Source organism: Taeniopygia guttata, chromosome 17, assembly GCF_048771995.1.
Source record: "Taeniopygia guttata chromosome 17, bTaeGut7.mat, whole genome shotgun sequence".
NCBI lineage: Eukaryota > Metazoa > Chordata > Aves > Passeriformes > Estrildidae > Taeniopygia > Taeniopygia guttata.
The window spans coordinates 338,464-352,739 of NC_133042.1; the positions used below are offsets into that span (position 1 = coordinate 338,464).

The 14,276-nt window shown below is 57.5% G+C and overlaps 1 protein-coding gene across 5 annotated transcripts in view; it reads right to left on the bottom strand.

The window, feature by feature from the left end:
* ABCA2 (ATP binding cassette subfamily A member 2) overlaps positions 1-14,276 on the bottom strand; it is a 33,231-nt gene that overhangs the window by 15,681 nt on the left and 3,274 nt on the right. For 4 of the 5 annotated variants that reach the window (XM_030286909.4, XM_072936511.1, XM_030286906.4 and 1 more), the window contains exons 2-20: positions 11,045-11,138; positions 8,660-8,771; positions 8,081-8,247; positions 7,749-7,876; positions 7,476-7,580; positions 6,811-7,002; positions 6,512-6,730; positions 5,570-5,904; positions 5,165-5,324; positions 4,841-4,969; positions 4,397-4,564; positions 3,550-3,646; positions 3,021-3,194; positions 2,838-2,940; positions 2,178-2,292; positions 1,623-1,813; positions 1,253-1,403; positions 755-959; positions 133-297 (exon numbers count right to left, since the gene is read on the bottom strand). In XM_030286909.4, the coding sequence (XP_030142769.4) occupies positions 133-297; positions 755-959; positions 1,253-1,403; positions 1,623-1,813; positions 2,178-2,292; positions 2,838-2,940; positions 3,021-3,194; positions 3,550-3,646; positions 4,397-4,564; positions 4,841-4,969; positions 5,165-5,324; positions 5,570-5,904; positions 6,512-6,730; positions 6,811-7,002; positions 7,476-7,580; positions 7,749-7,876; positions 8,081-8,247; positions 8,660-8,771; positions 11,045-11,138 (3,010 nt within the window). Of the gene's footprint in view, positions 1-132; positions 298-754; positions 960-1,252; positions 1,404-1,622; positions 1,814-2,177; positions 2,293-2,837; positions 2,941-3,020; positions 3,195-3,549; positions 3,647-4,396; positions 4,565-4,840; positions 4,970-5,164; positions 5,325-5,569; positions 5,905-6,511; positions 6,731-6,810; positions 7,003-7,475; positions 7,581-7,748; positions 7,877-8,080; positions 8,248-8,659; positions 8,772-10,192; positions 10,641-11,044; positions 11,139-14,276 lie in introns of those variants that run through there. The other variant, XM_072936514.1, reaches the window with a different exon arrangement.

The window sequence follows — 14,276 nt, forward strand, 5'->3', positions numbered from 1 at the left end:
TCCCAGAGGCCAAAGTGCTTGGCCCAGCATCCTGCCCTGACAAGAGCACAGGAGTCCATGGCCAAGGCAAGACCCTGCAGCAGAGCCAGGGCCACCCTTGTGCCACCGACTGCCATCCCCAGCTGCTCTCACCCAGCCTCCGGCTTTCCATGGCACAGGCCTGATCCTCCTCCATGATGCTGAGGCGGGTGTTGCGTGACCATGGCCAGGTCCACTCCCAGGTCTCCACGCGCCCATTGCCCAGCCAATAAGACTTCTGGAAAGGGAAGTACCAGGGCCGTGGCAGGCCGAACATGCCTGCAAACACAGCCCCAGGGAGTCAGGGCCAACCCTACAGTCAGGGCCATGCAGAAGCTGCTGAAGACTGGGGTCAGAGCTTGGTATGGGCACAGGCTTCAGGGTTTTCCCAGGTCAGGTCACCATTGCAGGGTGTGGGCTGTGAACACTCCAGCCAGCTGAGTTCAGGGTAGCTCTGTGGGCTGTGCCAGGAAACAAATTCCTTTGGGATTCAGGTTGGGTTGGCTCATGCTTCAGCTTTACAGTGAAAGAACCAGGGAGTGACTGAGATGCTTCCACAAGGGGAGGATAAGGGGGACTGATATCTCAGCTGTGGACATCTGGCTTTGCTACAGCCGGCCCCTGAATTGAGACACCCGGCTGACACTAGCAGATAAGGACATGTGGGCAGGTGTCCCCCAGCAAAGAGGCTCCTGTAAGGTCTGGGGTGCCCTCATGCCCCTCTGCCCACACGTACCCGGGTGCACGGCCTCGATGTACCACGTAAGAACCCCATACACCATGGCATCCACGACCAGCATCATCATGGACAGCAGGAGGTTGAAGTCATCTCCTTCCACGGGTGACTGGCTGAAGGTGTGCCACTGGATACCCACACCAGCCACCTCATACAGCGCAAAGTACTTGGAGCCCAACCCAAAGGCCGTGGTGGACATGAGGGACTGTGAAGAGGTGGAGGGAAGGGAATGGGAAGTCAGCAGGAACCGCAGGCCAGGTCCAGAACAGGTTGGGGTGAATTCCTACCTAGTGCTGCCCCACCCAGCCCCGTGGAAATGCTCCTGGCCCTGAGAGGCACCAAACCTTCTGGAGATACCTCCAAAGCCCCACAGGGAGTTGGTTCATACAGGCAATGGCTTGCCCAGGGCTTGCTGACAGCTTGGTGGCTTTTTACTGGACATGAGGTACCTGAGGCAAACCTGGGACTATGTGTCCCCAGCTGCAGCAGCCAACTCACCGCAATGCACTTTTCAAAGGCCGTGATCTTGTCATGGGCTACCTCCTCCCGGATGGCCACATACATGTAGGGCACATAGCTGAGGAAGTAGATGATGCCGCCACAGGCAGAGGCCAGCTTGGCCTTGGAGTAGAGCACTGACACCAGAAAGCTGCAGAGAGGACAGCATCTCCTTGGAACCCACCCCATCAGACTTTCCCCACACCATCTGGTTTTGGTGGTGTTGAGGCAATAAATTGGCTCCCCGCATCAGCTGCTTGGAGGGACTTGTGCCCCTCCACTGTCCCTTGCCCACATAGCTCCCAGCACCCTTGCTCCATGGGGCACTACCCATACCCCTTTACTGCCCAGCACAGATCAGGCAGCTCACCAGAACATGATGGTGGCCACAGCATAGATGGCAAGGAAGAGCCATATGATGAGGACGTCGCTATGCATCAAGACCTTGCCGTACTTGAGAATGGCAGTGAGTGCTGTGACTGAGATGGAGAGCTGGACAAAGCCAGTAATGAACCAAGCCACCCAGTGCACCGCATTGTTCAGGCCCATCATCTTCATCACCTGTGAGGCCAAAACTGCTCAGTGGGACTGTTCCCAACCCTGTGCACCCCCGCTTCCATTCTCACTGGGCTGGGAGGGCAAGGGGTAGCACCAAGGGAGCTGCTGGGAGTGGGCAGGACACAGCACCCTCTACTCGGAAGCCCTCTACTGGGATACCAAGGAGCTCAGCTCCCTCCAGTGCTGGCCAGGGATCATCTCATGCTGGGGACACCCAGAAGGACCAGCTCTGCCCAGGGATTTGGGATGTTCATCTGCCCTAGTTCATATAATCCAGAAATACAAGGAAGGTGACCAGGGACACAGCACAGAATGTAGGGCGCAGATATGCCTACTCCACCCCAAGAATCCCTTCCACCATCTCTACCTCTTTCAGGCGATGCTCCTTCTCTGTCACAATGTGCTGGATCATCATGGCCACTGAATAGACCCAGGAGATCACCATGCAGAGGGGCATCATGTGCTCGATGACAAAGAGAAAGCTGATGGGGTAGAGGAAGAGAGGGGAGAACTTGATGGTGGCACTGCCACAGAGACCTGCAGAGACTCGGGGCAAGGGGACTTGGAGGGGCTCTCTCACTGCTCAGGGATAACCAGTCTCTACCCCAGCTCCTCCTTAGTGCCCTAAAAGAACTTCTCCAGTGAGTCCACAGACAATCCAGTGTGAGGCTAGCAAGCCTTTGTAGGCAAGTAGTAGCCACAGGCTCCGCCCGGGGCCCTGCCTAACCTGGTGTGGGTGGGGCCCTCTCCAACCTCCTGCCCAGGAGTGTTAGTGGCTCTGGGACTTCTACAGGTTCTGCCTCCAGACTACTGTAATCCATAACCACCAACAGATCCATGTGCCATTCCTTTACTTTCCCCTGCCTTCCTGAGCCTGGTAGTCCAAGGAATTGGACTTAACTGGTTGGTCATCACTCCCAGGGTCACCAATCTCATTCTGGCCCCCAAACTTGTTCCCTTTTCCTAGCTAAAGTATCCTGGTCTGCAAAGTGGAAGGAGGAAGGTCCTGCAGCTGAGTGTTACTCACTCATCTCGGGTATAACATGGGTACGGGAACATCTGTACATAGTTGCCAGGCTCCACCACATCATGGCCAACAAATGTGTTGATGAGGGCGCGCTCCATCATGTCTGTGGAAGAGAAGGGGAGGCCAGGCTGAGTGCAGAGGGGCCAGGACCATGGGCAGCTGTAGCAGGGCACTGACACTTACCCTGGATCCAGACAAAGCCGTAGAGGAAGTAGAAGCGGCCGCCAGTGTTGGGGCCAGGCCGCCAATATGCCCGCCGGATCTCATTGGTCTTCTCTGTGAAGCTGGAATTCTGACGGATCTTGTACGTGACATGGGGAGGCAATGAGCCATCCCTGTTAGTCTGGAAGATGACGCCTGTGGGCAGCAGAAGAAGCAGGGAGTCCACAGGGACCAGCCATATCAGCTGGCCCACAGCAACAGGCAGGGATGGGGAGGGCACTGTGAGGTTGCCATGGATGACAGGGGTGGCATAGCTGGGGATGTGAGACCCCCATGGGATACGAAGGCACACAGACAGCAGGCTGTATCAGTGGGAGAGCCAGGACAGCAGCATGGGGCAGAGGATGGGCACCACGAGATACTCAGCCCCCTCACCCACCCAACACGTGCACCAAGGGACCCACATCCTGAAGCCAGTGGCTTCAGGGTACAGATGGAGAAAGGCAAAGTTTCAGGGACCCCTGAGAACAGCTGGTTCCCAGGGACATACTGGCAAAGACCGTGACATTGTCCTGATAGGCTTGGTTCAGTGTGTAGTTGACAATGCTCTCTTCATCTGGGAAGCCTTTGAAGATGTCCACGCTGACCTAGTGAGAGGAGAATCATAGAATCACTAAGATTGGAAAAGCCCTCCAAGATCACTGAGTCCATTAACCCAAACACTATCAGGCCAAGCATTAAACCATGCCCACCAGGTGTCAAATTCACACACTTTTTGAACACAGGGATAGTATCACCGCCCCAGGCAGACTGTTCCAGTGCTGACCACTCTTTCAGTGAAGAAATTTTCTGTAAAATCCAACCTAAACCTCCTTTGCTACAACTTTAGCCTGTTTCCTGTTGTCCTGTCACTTGGGAGAAGAGACCAACCTGGGAGAAAAGACCAACCCCACCTGGCTGTAACACCCTTCTAGGTAATTGCAGAGACTTAGATGGTCCCGCCTGAGCTTCCTTTTCTCCAAGCTGAGCTTCCCCAGCTCTCAGTCCCTCCTCATCAGATTTGTGCTCCAAAACCTTCCCTGGCTCCACTGCCCTTCTCTGGACATGCTCCAGCAGGCTAGCGAGATCCCAAGGCCCTGGATGGGTCCAGCACACAGAGCCTGCAGATAGAACAGCATGTGCCATCCAAAGCCAACCCCAGCCCCTGAAGTCAACAGCGTGTGACCACCTCCATGCTAGACATCTACCCCAAAGCTCTGGACACTGCAGGAGCCACCACCTTCCCCAGGGCTCCTGTCCCACACTCTTAAAAAGGTCTCAGTGTATCTGACCCTCTTCAGCCCAATAGAGCCTGGCTGTTGGTGGTTCAACCTTCCCACAGGTGTGCTCCACCTCACCTTGGCCATGAAGCGGACCCAGCTGCAGGCAGCATTGTCAATGGTATCCAGCTGCTGGAGCAGGATGCTGGCATTGGGCAGGGAGAAGTTGCCATTGAGAAAGTTGTGGAGAACATCACTGTCAGAGACATTCAGGATCTCTGGGTGCTTGTGGAGGTCAGCGGTCAACTGAGACAGAGAGGAAGACATGCAGGGAGAAGTTGGGGTTTGCCCTGCCTCTCAGGTCACTGTCCCCTGGACACAGGTAGGACCCAAAGCTCTTCCTGAGCTGATAAGAAACAGTGTGCACACTGTGCAGGGATCCAGACTAGTCTCCACAAGAGAAGGTGGACACCAGGGAGTATCCCATGAAGAAGTTAAAGGGTATCTGGGGGGAGGACAACCCCTTCTCCACTGCCAGGGCAGTAAATCCCAGGCAGGCTCATTCTCACCACATTGTCCTACCTGCTGGAGCCAGTGGATGCGCCTCTGCAGCCTGCCCTCCTCCAGGTAGGCTCGGATCTCAGGGGAGATGTTCAGCCATGCCCTGGCGTAGTGGGTGACATTGCCCACAAAGGCGAAGGTCTCGTTGGCCTGGGGGCCAGGCAGAAAATAGTACAGCAGGCAGAGGCAGGAGCTTCCTGCTCTCTGGGATGACTAGCAGTCATGGAGATACCTGCCCACCTCCCACTCCCTGTGTCTGGCAGTCAACCTCTTCCCCGCCACACAGCCCATCTTCAGAGCAGGATGGTGGGAGAAGGACAGGGGTCCCAACCTATGCACCCTCACCTTCAGGATGACCTTGTCAACTTCGGTGCCCACAGGTGCATACAGGATTTTGGGGTTGCTGGTCATCAGATGCACAAGGAGGCCCAAGTTTCGCTGCTCCTTGCTGGTGAAGCCAAGCGAGCTCATGTTGCCCTGCTTCAGTGCCTCAGGCTCAATGGTCCTGCAAAAGGAGCTCAGGCTTTCTACTCTGCTTCAGGCTCAGCACCCCTTGCTGCAGGCAGCCCCCACCCCTGCCCCTGACAGGCCTTCAAACTGACTCCAGTGCCTGTGTGGTGCTGCCCAACACAGAGAGCATCCTTGGCTGCAGGACAAGGCTGCGGTACAGCACCCATCCTGCCTGCTCAGCAACGGAGACACCACGGGCCTGCACAGGGAGAACCTGGAGCCATGCCCCAGCGCTCCTACCGGTTGTTGCCGCAGAGGATGGGCTGCAGCCCCGCCCAGAGCTGCACGAACGCTGAGAACTGCCCCTGGCGGCTGTCGGTGCCAGACGGGCTCTCCCCAGCGCTCTCTTCCTCCTCTGCTGTGGCATTGCCAGCCGTGGCATTGGTGCTGGCCCAGCTGGTGCTGTTGGCCATGGGTGGCACGGCCTTGCTGGCACAGGCTCCCCTGGGCAGCAGCTTAGCCAGTGCTGAGAGGATGTCCATGTCCTGGAGAACCTTCTCCATCTCCACCAAGTCCTCGAGGAGGGCACGGAGGCGGTGCTGGGTAGCTGTGCTGTTCACTTCCTCCAGCTTCAGCTGTGAATATGTGTAGACAAGGAGTTACTCATTGCTGGGACAACAGGGTCTGCTTGCCTTTAGGAAGGAACCAACGAGGATCCCAAGCAGTAGCAACTCCACTTTCTTGGTTAAAAGGTTGGAGCTGTGCCGAAGTAGGGCCTTGGACTCATTGCTGTGCATCTGCAGCTATAAGGCAGTAAGAATGGTGGCAAATGCTGGCAAGGACTTGCATGAGGACATGAGATAACACTCAAGACAGGAAGGGTGGTCCCTCTGTTCCTACAAAGGAACGCCATCAAGCTTGGGTGAGACAAGGAATGGGACCTCAATGTCAGGCTTTTGCCCAGCAAGGGCTTTGCCAGTCCTGGGGAGAGAAGCTAGCAGGGACACCTAAGAAGATGCTGGGGACACCCAGTCCCATCCAATAGGCAGTATTCAAGCAAGTGCTAGAGGAGAAACCACCTAGGATCTTACCACGGAGCTGGGTGGGGGGGTACTCATGTCAGAGAAGGGAGAAGCCAGGCTATTCAACTGCTCCACATCCCAACACAACACCAACTGAGTTTGAAAACCCTTCCCAAGTTTCATCCCTGCCACCAGCCTGCCCCACCTGCCCAGCTCTCACCCTGCTGACTATCTTCGGGGTGTCCAGCTGCTTCTGGAGCTCGGAGGCCAGCTGGGCAAAGCGCTCCTGGCGGATGGTTTGGCTGCCATTGCAGGCCAGTGCCCGGTATGCTGCCAGCAGTGGCTGCTGCCTGGGGGACACGCGCAGGAGGCGGTGCAGTCCCCCTGGGTACTGCTCACATGTCAGCTGCTCCAGCGCTGGCCCGGTGAAGAGGACATTCTACAGGGGAGGAAGTTGTAGGGACAGCGCTGCAGTGCCTGCTCTGGCAGAGCACCCCAGGCTGCCCCATGGGTGCTCACCTCCATCTCGGTGACAATGGCCTGGGGGCTATCAGAGATGGCACTGCTGGGTGCCACAGCAGTGCTGGTGAGGCCCAGGGCCTGGGAGAGCATGCGGAGCAGTGCCGGATGGTGTGGGGCTGCCACTGGGTCCTGCAGCACCCTGTGAACCACCTGTTCCTGCAGGCTCCTCCAGCCACTGGGTAGACTCTTCTGCATGATGAAGAATGGGGACGGCTGGTGGGATGTGGGCTCCCCCTAGGTCCCCCTCCTTGAGTGTCCCATGAACAGCATACATGAACAGCCCCACAGCATCCGTGGTCTCCACGGGGCGGGGAAGAAAAAAAGATGTGCAGATGCAGGGAGCAGGGGTACCCTGCATGCCAGACACAAGGAGGAAACAATTTCCCCTGCTCCCTCCACAGCCACCACCCAGGCAGCGCCAACCCCCACTGCAATGGAAAACCCAGGCATAGGTACTGGTGCATCTCATAAAACTAGGAGAAGTAGTGGCAGCACCAGGATGGACCCCAGACATCCCAGCTGCTGCTCTGCTCCCTGACAATGTTCGGTCATGGCCCATCTACTGGGACAGACAACCCCAGGTCATTTAGAGTGGGATATGGAGAGGACAAAAGGATGGGCTCTACCCTACCATGTCCCCTGCATACAGGACTGCTCCCCACCTCCAGCTGTGTCATCTTCTTGCTGGGGCCAAACTCATCCCACAGGTCTCGCTCACGGGTCTCATCAGGTACCAAAGGAAAGGAATCAAAAAACTGCCGGTACACCTGCATTGAGATGAGAGCATGACTGCCAGGTGTGCTGAAAGTGGAGCACCAGTGCTGCACCTGCCTACCCAGCAAGGCCCTGGCATGGGGTGGCAGTGTAGGACAAATTCAAACTGGGTGGCATTCACAGGGTAGCACAGAACCCTGCAAAGCCCAGAGGTTACCCACCTCCCGCAGGTCAATGCTAGAGCCCAGGAGCAGCTCAGCTGTGCTGTTGGGCAGAGAGAGGTTCTGCATCAGGAAGCGACGCAGCTCACCCTGGTCTTTGGCTGCCCAAGCCAGTGTGAAGCTGGACCCTGCCAAGGAACAAGGTGGGAGGTCAGAGCAGCCCACCAGCATGAGGGACACGGCATGGCCCCAAGAGCTGGCCCTGCCCAATGCAGCAATATGGGACAGTGGCAGGGCACTGCAACACACCATCACTTTGCTGGGTGCTGGGCCAGCTGGAGCTATCTGTCCCTGCCCAAACAGGTAGTGAGGGCAGACAGAGCACAACCCACCTGCTTGGCTGCTGAAGTGGGTCTCCATGGAGCTGGGCTCAGGGCTGCTGAGGGCCTCCAGGTGCCGGCGCAGCGACTCCAGCTCCTCCTCCAGTCCTGGATGCTGCGGGTCGAAGAGGCTGCTTTGCTCTACTGCCTCGCTGAGGTGCTCCAGAATCTGTGTCACCCTGTGAGAGCCCAGCACCACCCTGGCTTCAGGGACAGAGGGATGGGGACACCTTCCCCAGAGCTCTGGGAGAAAGAGCCCCTCAGGTGCAGGGGACAGCAGTACTGTCTGAAATGGGGCACCACTGCCCTTGCCTGTGCACTGAATCCAGTGTCCAGGGTTCAGAGAAGAGCCCCAGCACCTCAAGGTGTCTCAAAGGGCCACCTCTGTCCTCCTCCCAGCACTGAATACCTGGGAACCCACAGCAGAACAGACTGCGGTGTCCCCTGCACCAAGGACATGGTGGTCTGCACCCAAGCAGTTTTGGGCTTCTGCCTCAGCCCCAGGGTGGCAATGTCAGTGTGAAAAGGGGCAGGCTCTGTGTGGGAGCATGAGGGGTAGGAGAAGAAGTGCATGGTGAGGGCAAGACTCACGTGGAGTTGGAGTACTGCAGAAAGCCAAACTCATCACGCTGGCCGTCAGGGCACAGGGACTGCATGACTGGCAGGATCCCGGCTGATGTGAGTGGGGCCGCCGTGTAGAAAGCTGGAGCCAGTAAGAGTGCAGAAGAGGCCAAGGAAAGCAGGCAGCAGGGAGGAGAGGCAAAGAGGCCGGGAGGGGGAAGGGGCCACCAGAGAAACAGACACTCAGTTCAGAAAAGCACGCGCTGGGGTCTGTGAGCCCATGGGAGGCTGGCGGCCAGGGTCAGAAGTCAGCAGCTTCCCCACCAGGGCTGTACTGGCTGGTGACTGTGGGGTTGCAGGCAGCTCCAGCATCGCTGGCTCCAGCCTTCTTGCCCCCATCCACTCTTCCCTGGGTGATGGCTCCCTTCAGCCCCATGACAATGCCAGTTTCTGCCACTTGCCCCCAAAATGGCCACCAACCTCCTCCAGGCTCCTGGCCCCTCCTGTTAGTAGCCTCAGAGGCAGTGGTGGATCTCCAGAGGAAAAGGAGAAAAAATACAACAGGGAAAATAATTTGTCACCCGCAGCTCCCAGAGCCCCCAGCCTCCCCTCAACCCAGCTGCCCCAAAGTGCAGCAGCTGGAGGTAGGTGGAAATGGAGACACGGCGTGGGGAGATGGCAGAAACAAGAAGCAGCAAAGGGCTGGCAAACCTTCCCCCTCCACTGGCACTGAGCCATCATTCCTGATGGGACTCTCCCGTGTCCTTCCCCAGGGCAGGGCAAGCCCAGAATGCCACTGCCTGATGGGGACCACAGGTTGTCATTGGGCAGTGCCACTCAGGGACCCTGCTTTTGCACCCTGCCGATGACCCTGTGGTTAGAGATAGGTCAGTGCTGTTAACAAGGCCACAATCGGTGGGCACTGGTGAAGATGGGCTTCTGGCAGGAACAAGGGATAGGTGCAGCATGGAATAGGCCAGCAGCCTCTTGGGGTGGTGGAACCCACACTGGTGGCCATGCCACAGTTTGGTGACAAAGTCAGTGCATGGCATCTTGCTGGCCTTGAGGCTCTAGTGCCATATTCCAGCTTGTCCCAGACATGAGGGGCCAAGACCCTGGTGGTGGGACCTGGTGGTGGTGCTAGCGTGGAGCCAGCCCCAACCCCTTGGCGATTGGGCAATACTGGGTGACCACAAGCAACTACATGGGTGACAGAACCCAGCAGACTTTGCTCCAGGAGGCAGGCAAGAAAGAGTAAGACAAGCCTCCACCTGGCCTGGAGAGCCCTATTCAGCCCAGGAGGCCGGGGACATGGCCACCAGTGGCCCCAGCACCTGGGGAACACAGCACCATCATGGCTGATCAGTCCCCAGGGCACAGAAGGCAGAGGTCATACTGCGCTGCCCAAACTCATCTTCACCAGCTGCGGAGGAAGGCAAGGGGTTCACAGGGCACAGATTAGGCCAGAATGAGTTTATCTAAATCAGGTTCTTCCTCCCCAGACTATGAGGCCAGCACTGGTAAGGGAATGGGGGGAGGCACCCACCCGTCCCACCAACTTACAGACTGGCACATGCAGTTGAGGCATGAAGGGCAGGCAGGCAGGGGAGATGGTGGGAAAGAAAAAGAAAACATGAGCAAAAAGGAACAAAAAACCAAACGAAAAACCACACAACACAGAGCGTATGTCAGCGCCAAGGCAGGAACCCTGGCAGCGCCTTTCCGCAGCTGGACCGTGCTGACAGCTGGGCTCTCCCTCGCCGGGACACACACTGAAACACAGGCTCAAACCATCGTCACATGGGGTCACCACCAGTGCCCAGCATCTCCCCTGGCCCTGCTGTCCCACCTGGACCAGGGCACGCACCAAGGTGGGCATCCATGGGCCCTTGAGAGCTGACAGCTTCACTGCCTCCTCCCAGCTGCACAGCCTGCAGCCACCAGAGCCCAGGCCAAAGCTCCAGCTGGAATTCTCCCAGAGCCCTCAGCTCCAGTCCCATAAATTTATAATCCTGCCAGGCCTCAGAGCACACCAGGGCCAGGCGTAGGGCTTCCCGTAGGTCACTTTCCCCTGCACTTTCCCCTGGAGAGCCCTTCCCAGAGCCACTCCAGCTAACCCTCAACTACTTAAGAGGACTGTGGCTGTTCCAGCACCATCCAGCTCACCTTTCCCCACGCAAAATGTCCATGCCAACAACAGCCACAGGCTGGTTGGTGCTGCAACCTCCAGAGGAATCCCCAGGCTGGGACAGACTCTGCTACTCCACCAGTCCTTGGCTGTAGCCCCTGCCCAGTGCAATGTCCCCCAAAAGGCCTCTCTAGGTCCCCCCTGCCCTCAGGCTGGAGCACCTCCCCAGAGCCTCAGGGTGCCCCCAAGTGTGGGGGTGCCCCAAGTACTACCGTGCTGGGACTCACCTTCCTTCACAGGAATGGTTGGCTTCTTCTGCCGCAGCCCCAGGAGTATGAAGAAGAGCACCAGGGGGATGAAGATCTCGAAGGCCAGCACCCACTGGGAAGACACAGAGCAGAGGGAACAGGATGCTTAGGAACAGAACACAGCCACCTGGGACAAGTACAAGGGCCCCCCAGGCATTGGTGCAGTGCAGCATTGTGTCCACATATTGTAAATGGCTGGTGGCTCTGTCACAGCCCAGCACAAACAGGTTCCTAAGCATCCCACAACCTCCTGCCAGCACCATCCTGTCCAGAGCACTGTAGGACATGGCCAGGTACACAGAGGGGATGGATCCCTCTTCCAGCAGTGCAAACAGGCTGCTGGGTCTTGAGCTCAGCCTCAATGGTCCACCATAGCTGGAGCTGCCCAGGGAGAAGACCTCAAGTTCTGAAGGCTAGTGCCCTCACAGCCTGGAGCAGCATGATGTCCCCTTGTCACCTGTGCCACTGTTGGATCTCACAAGGCTCAATAACTGAGTCAAATAGCAGAGTTCAGTTCAGCCAGGCCCTGGCACCAGCTCCAGGTGCAACTGGGCCATCCTGGTACCCATTCCATGTCCACTCAAAAGGCTCTGGCTGCAAGGAATTTCCACTGGCAGCATATGGTAAATAACAGCAAATCCCCAGGAATTCCTCGCTATAGAGGCTCAGAAGTCCAGCCTAGGCTCTGTGCCCAGAGGCCCTGGGGACAGGCATCAGCATCTCCAGCTATGGGCAGGAGCAAGCACCTGGCACACTGCCAGCACAGCTGCTACCACTCTGCACTGGAGTGCCCAGAAATGGCACAGCCGCAGTGCCCAGCGGCAGGGAACCACTGCAGGCTCAGAAACTGAGGCACAGGGTGAGGTGGGCCAACTTTGGCTCACTCCAGGGCCTGATTAGACCCAAGGCAGCTACTGAGACCCTGAAACTGCTGCCACCCATGGGCACAGCAGGGCCCAGCTCTACTGCTGGGAAGGTGCTTTCTACACAGCCCACACTGGCGTCCTCCCAGTAACCAGTGCCAATGGGCAAGCTCATGGGGAGGCAAGAACAGACTTTAATCTGAAGGATGCAGCTGCCAACAGGTGACAGGGTCAGGCCCTGTGTCTCCGACATTACCTCCATGCTGTCTCACTCAGGGGCTGTCAACACTGTCAAGAAAGTCAGAGCAGCCTCAAATGGCAGTGAGCAGAGGGAGCTCTGTACCCAGGTTGCTGCCAGCAAATGGCCACAGTGCTACTTCCTTGGGATGAACATAACTGCATCCATGGATGCTGCTCATGCTGCACTTGCCATGCCAGAGTTCCTGGTTTTGGAGAGGAAGAAGAGCTCAAGGAGATGGAAAGTGCCCCCAGGAGCAGTGCCTGAGAGCCATCATCTTTCTGATAACACCAGTCCCAGGGATAGTGCCTGGTGTCACTGTTCCTGCAGAAGGCAGGATAGCAGGGGACACCCTGACGCACACTGCTGTCCCGTGGCCCCTGCCCCACCCCCGGTCTGTTTACCAGGCACACAATGGGGCCTCTGTGCCCAGGCACTGGGGGGACCATCCCCACACACCCACGCTGGCCTGTACCAGGCTCGTGTGGGGACTGTCCTTGGTGGCAACAGGTTGCTGGAATCTGCTTGTTGTTATTTTTTTTTTCACTGTTTTATCACTGTTATTTATTTTTTTGACAGGGGTCATTGACTTTTCCTCATCTCCATCCCCAGAGATGTCCCTTGTCCCACATATCCCAGTGTCACAGCAGACTGTCCCACACATTTGGCACCCACAGTGACATGGTGATGGGCAGACATGGTAGCAGATGGCTATCTACCAGGCTGCACCTCTAGGACTGACCCTGCCCCCCTGGTCCCCAGGGGCACTGGCATACAGCAGGGCCCAACAGAGCCTCAGACTTCCAGAGAGGCACCAGGCGGGTACACCAGCACAGCCTAGGGATGGTGGGGTTCCTACCTGCAGGTGCAAGACACTGGGGGACATTTTGGGATTGTGTGAGGAAGCAAGGAGGAAAGGCCACGATGCAAGCAGCTGAGAAGGAAACGTTCCCCAGTAGGTAGGAAAGGGCCAAGGAAAGGAGAAGAGAGCATGCCAGCAGCTGGCATGATTGCACCAGCTAGTCTGCCCTGCTCTGTCACCCATACCCTGCCCCCCTCCTCCCTTGACAAGGGCACAGGTGCAGGACTGAGGGTGGGACACTGGTCCCAGGAGCACTTGTACCAGGTGACAATAGCTGTGGGGGCCACAGACAGCTCCTGGGTGGTGGCATTCTCTTCTCCCACATCCCCTGCCACATGTTCATTTCAGCCAGGTTGTATGTGAGCAGGATGAGGTCATAGGCACTGTCCAGATTTGCACGAGCGCTGGGTGTCCACCTGCTACCCTACAGGCAGTGGGGTAACTTGTCCCACGTTTGGCCCTGCCCCTTGGCTGGAGGCAGGGGTGGGGTGGGTCCTGCCCAATTCCGCCAGCAGGGAGACAGAGCTGGGTGGGTGCTACAGCAGGGTGCTGGGCCCTGGCAGGGGGACATGTCTTTCTGGAAGCATTGGGACCCTGATTCAACACCTGTGCCCGTCTTCTGCCACACTGTCGAATGGGAGCCAGAGGCTGCTAGGAGGCCAAGCAGGAGGCAGTGGTGCCTGCTGCAACATGCAGCTCCCACACAGCCAGGTCAAAAAGTCAGACAAGCACCACAGGACAGTGGTGCAAACAAAGCAGAGTAATTGGCCCGGCCTAGCACAATGGTGCCAGCATGCCCACCCTCCAGCCACCACTAGGACAGCTGGGAGATGTGCTGGAGCCAGGGTCAGCACAGACATGGTTCTCAGGTCATGGACAACTGCACAACTCCATTGGGGTCCCCAGGATGTGGCAGCATTTAAGTCTCAGTACCCCAGGGGGCAGTCCTCATGGGGACAGCCAGGCCAGGCAGAGGCAGCTCTTCCTGTCCATTGCTGTCACCCAAAAGTCCACTCAGTTGCCTCCTGCCTGCCCCCAGCAATGCATGATGCCCACAAGCCACAGACTCCAGCCAGCATGGTGCGGGAGAGGTCAGTCAGGGGCTGAGCACCCCCATACTAAGACTCTCAAGCTAGCAGCTCCAGTGACATCCCTGCACCCCAAACCTGCCATGTCAGCCCCCCTGCACATAGCCTGGTATCTGCAAGGGAGTTCACTGGCTCCAACACAGATGAAGCAACATCACAC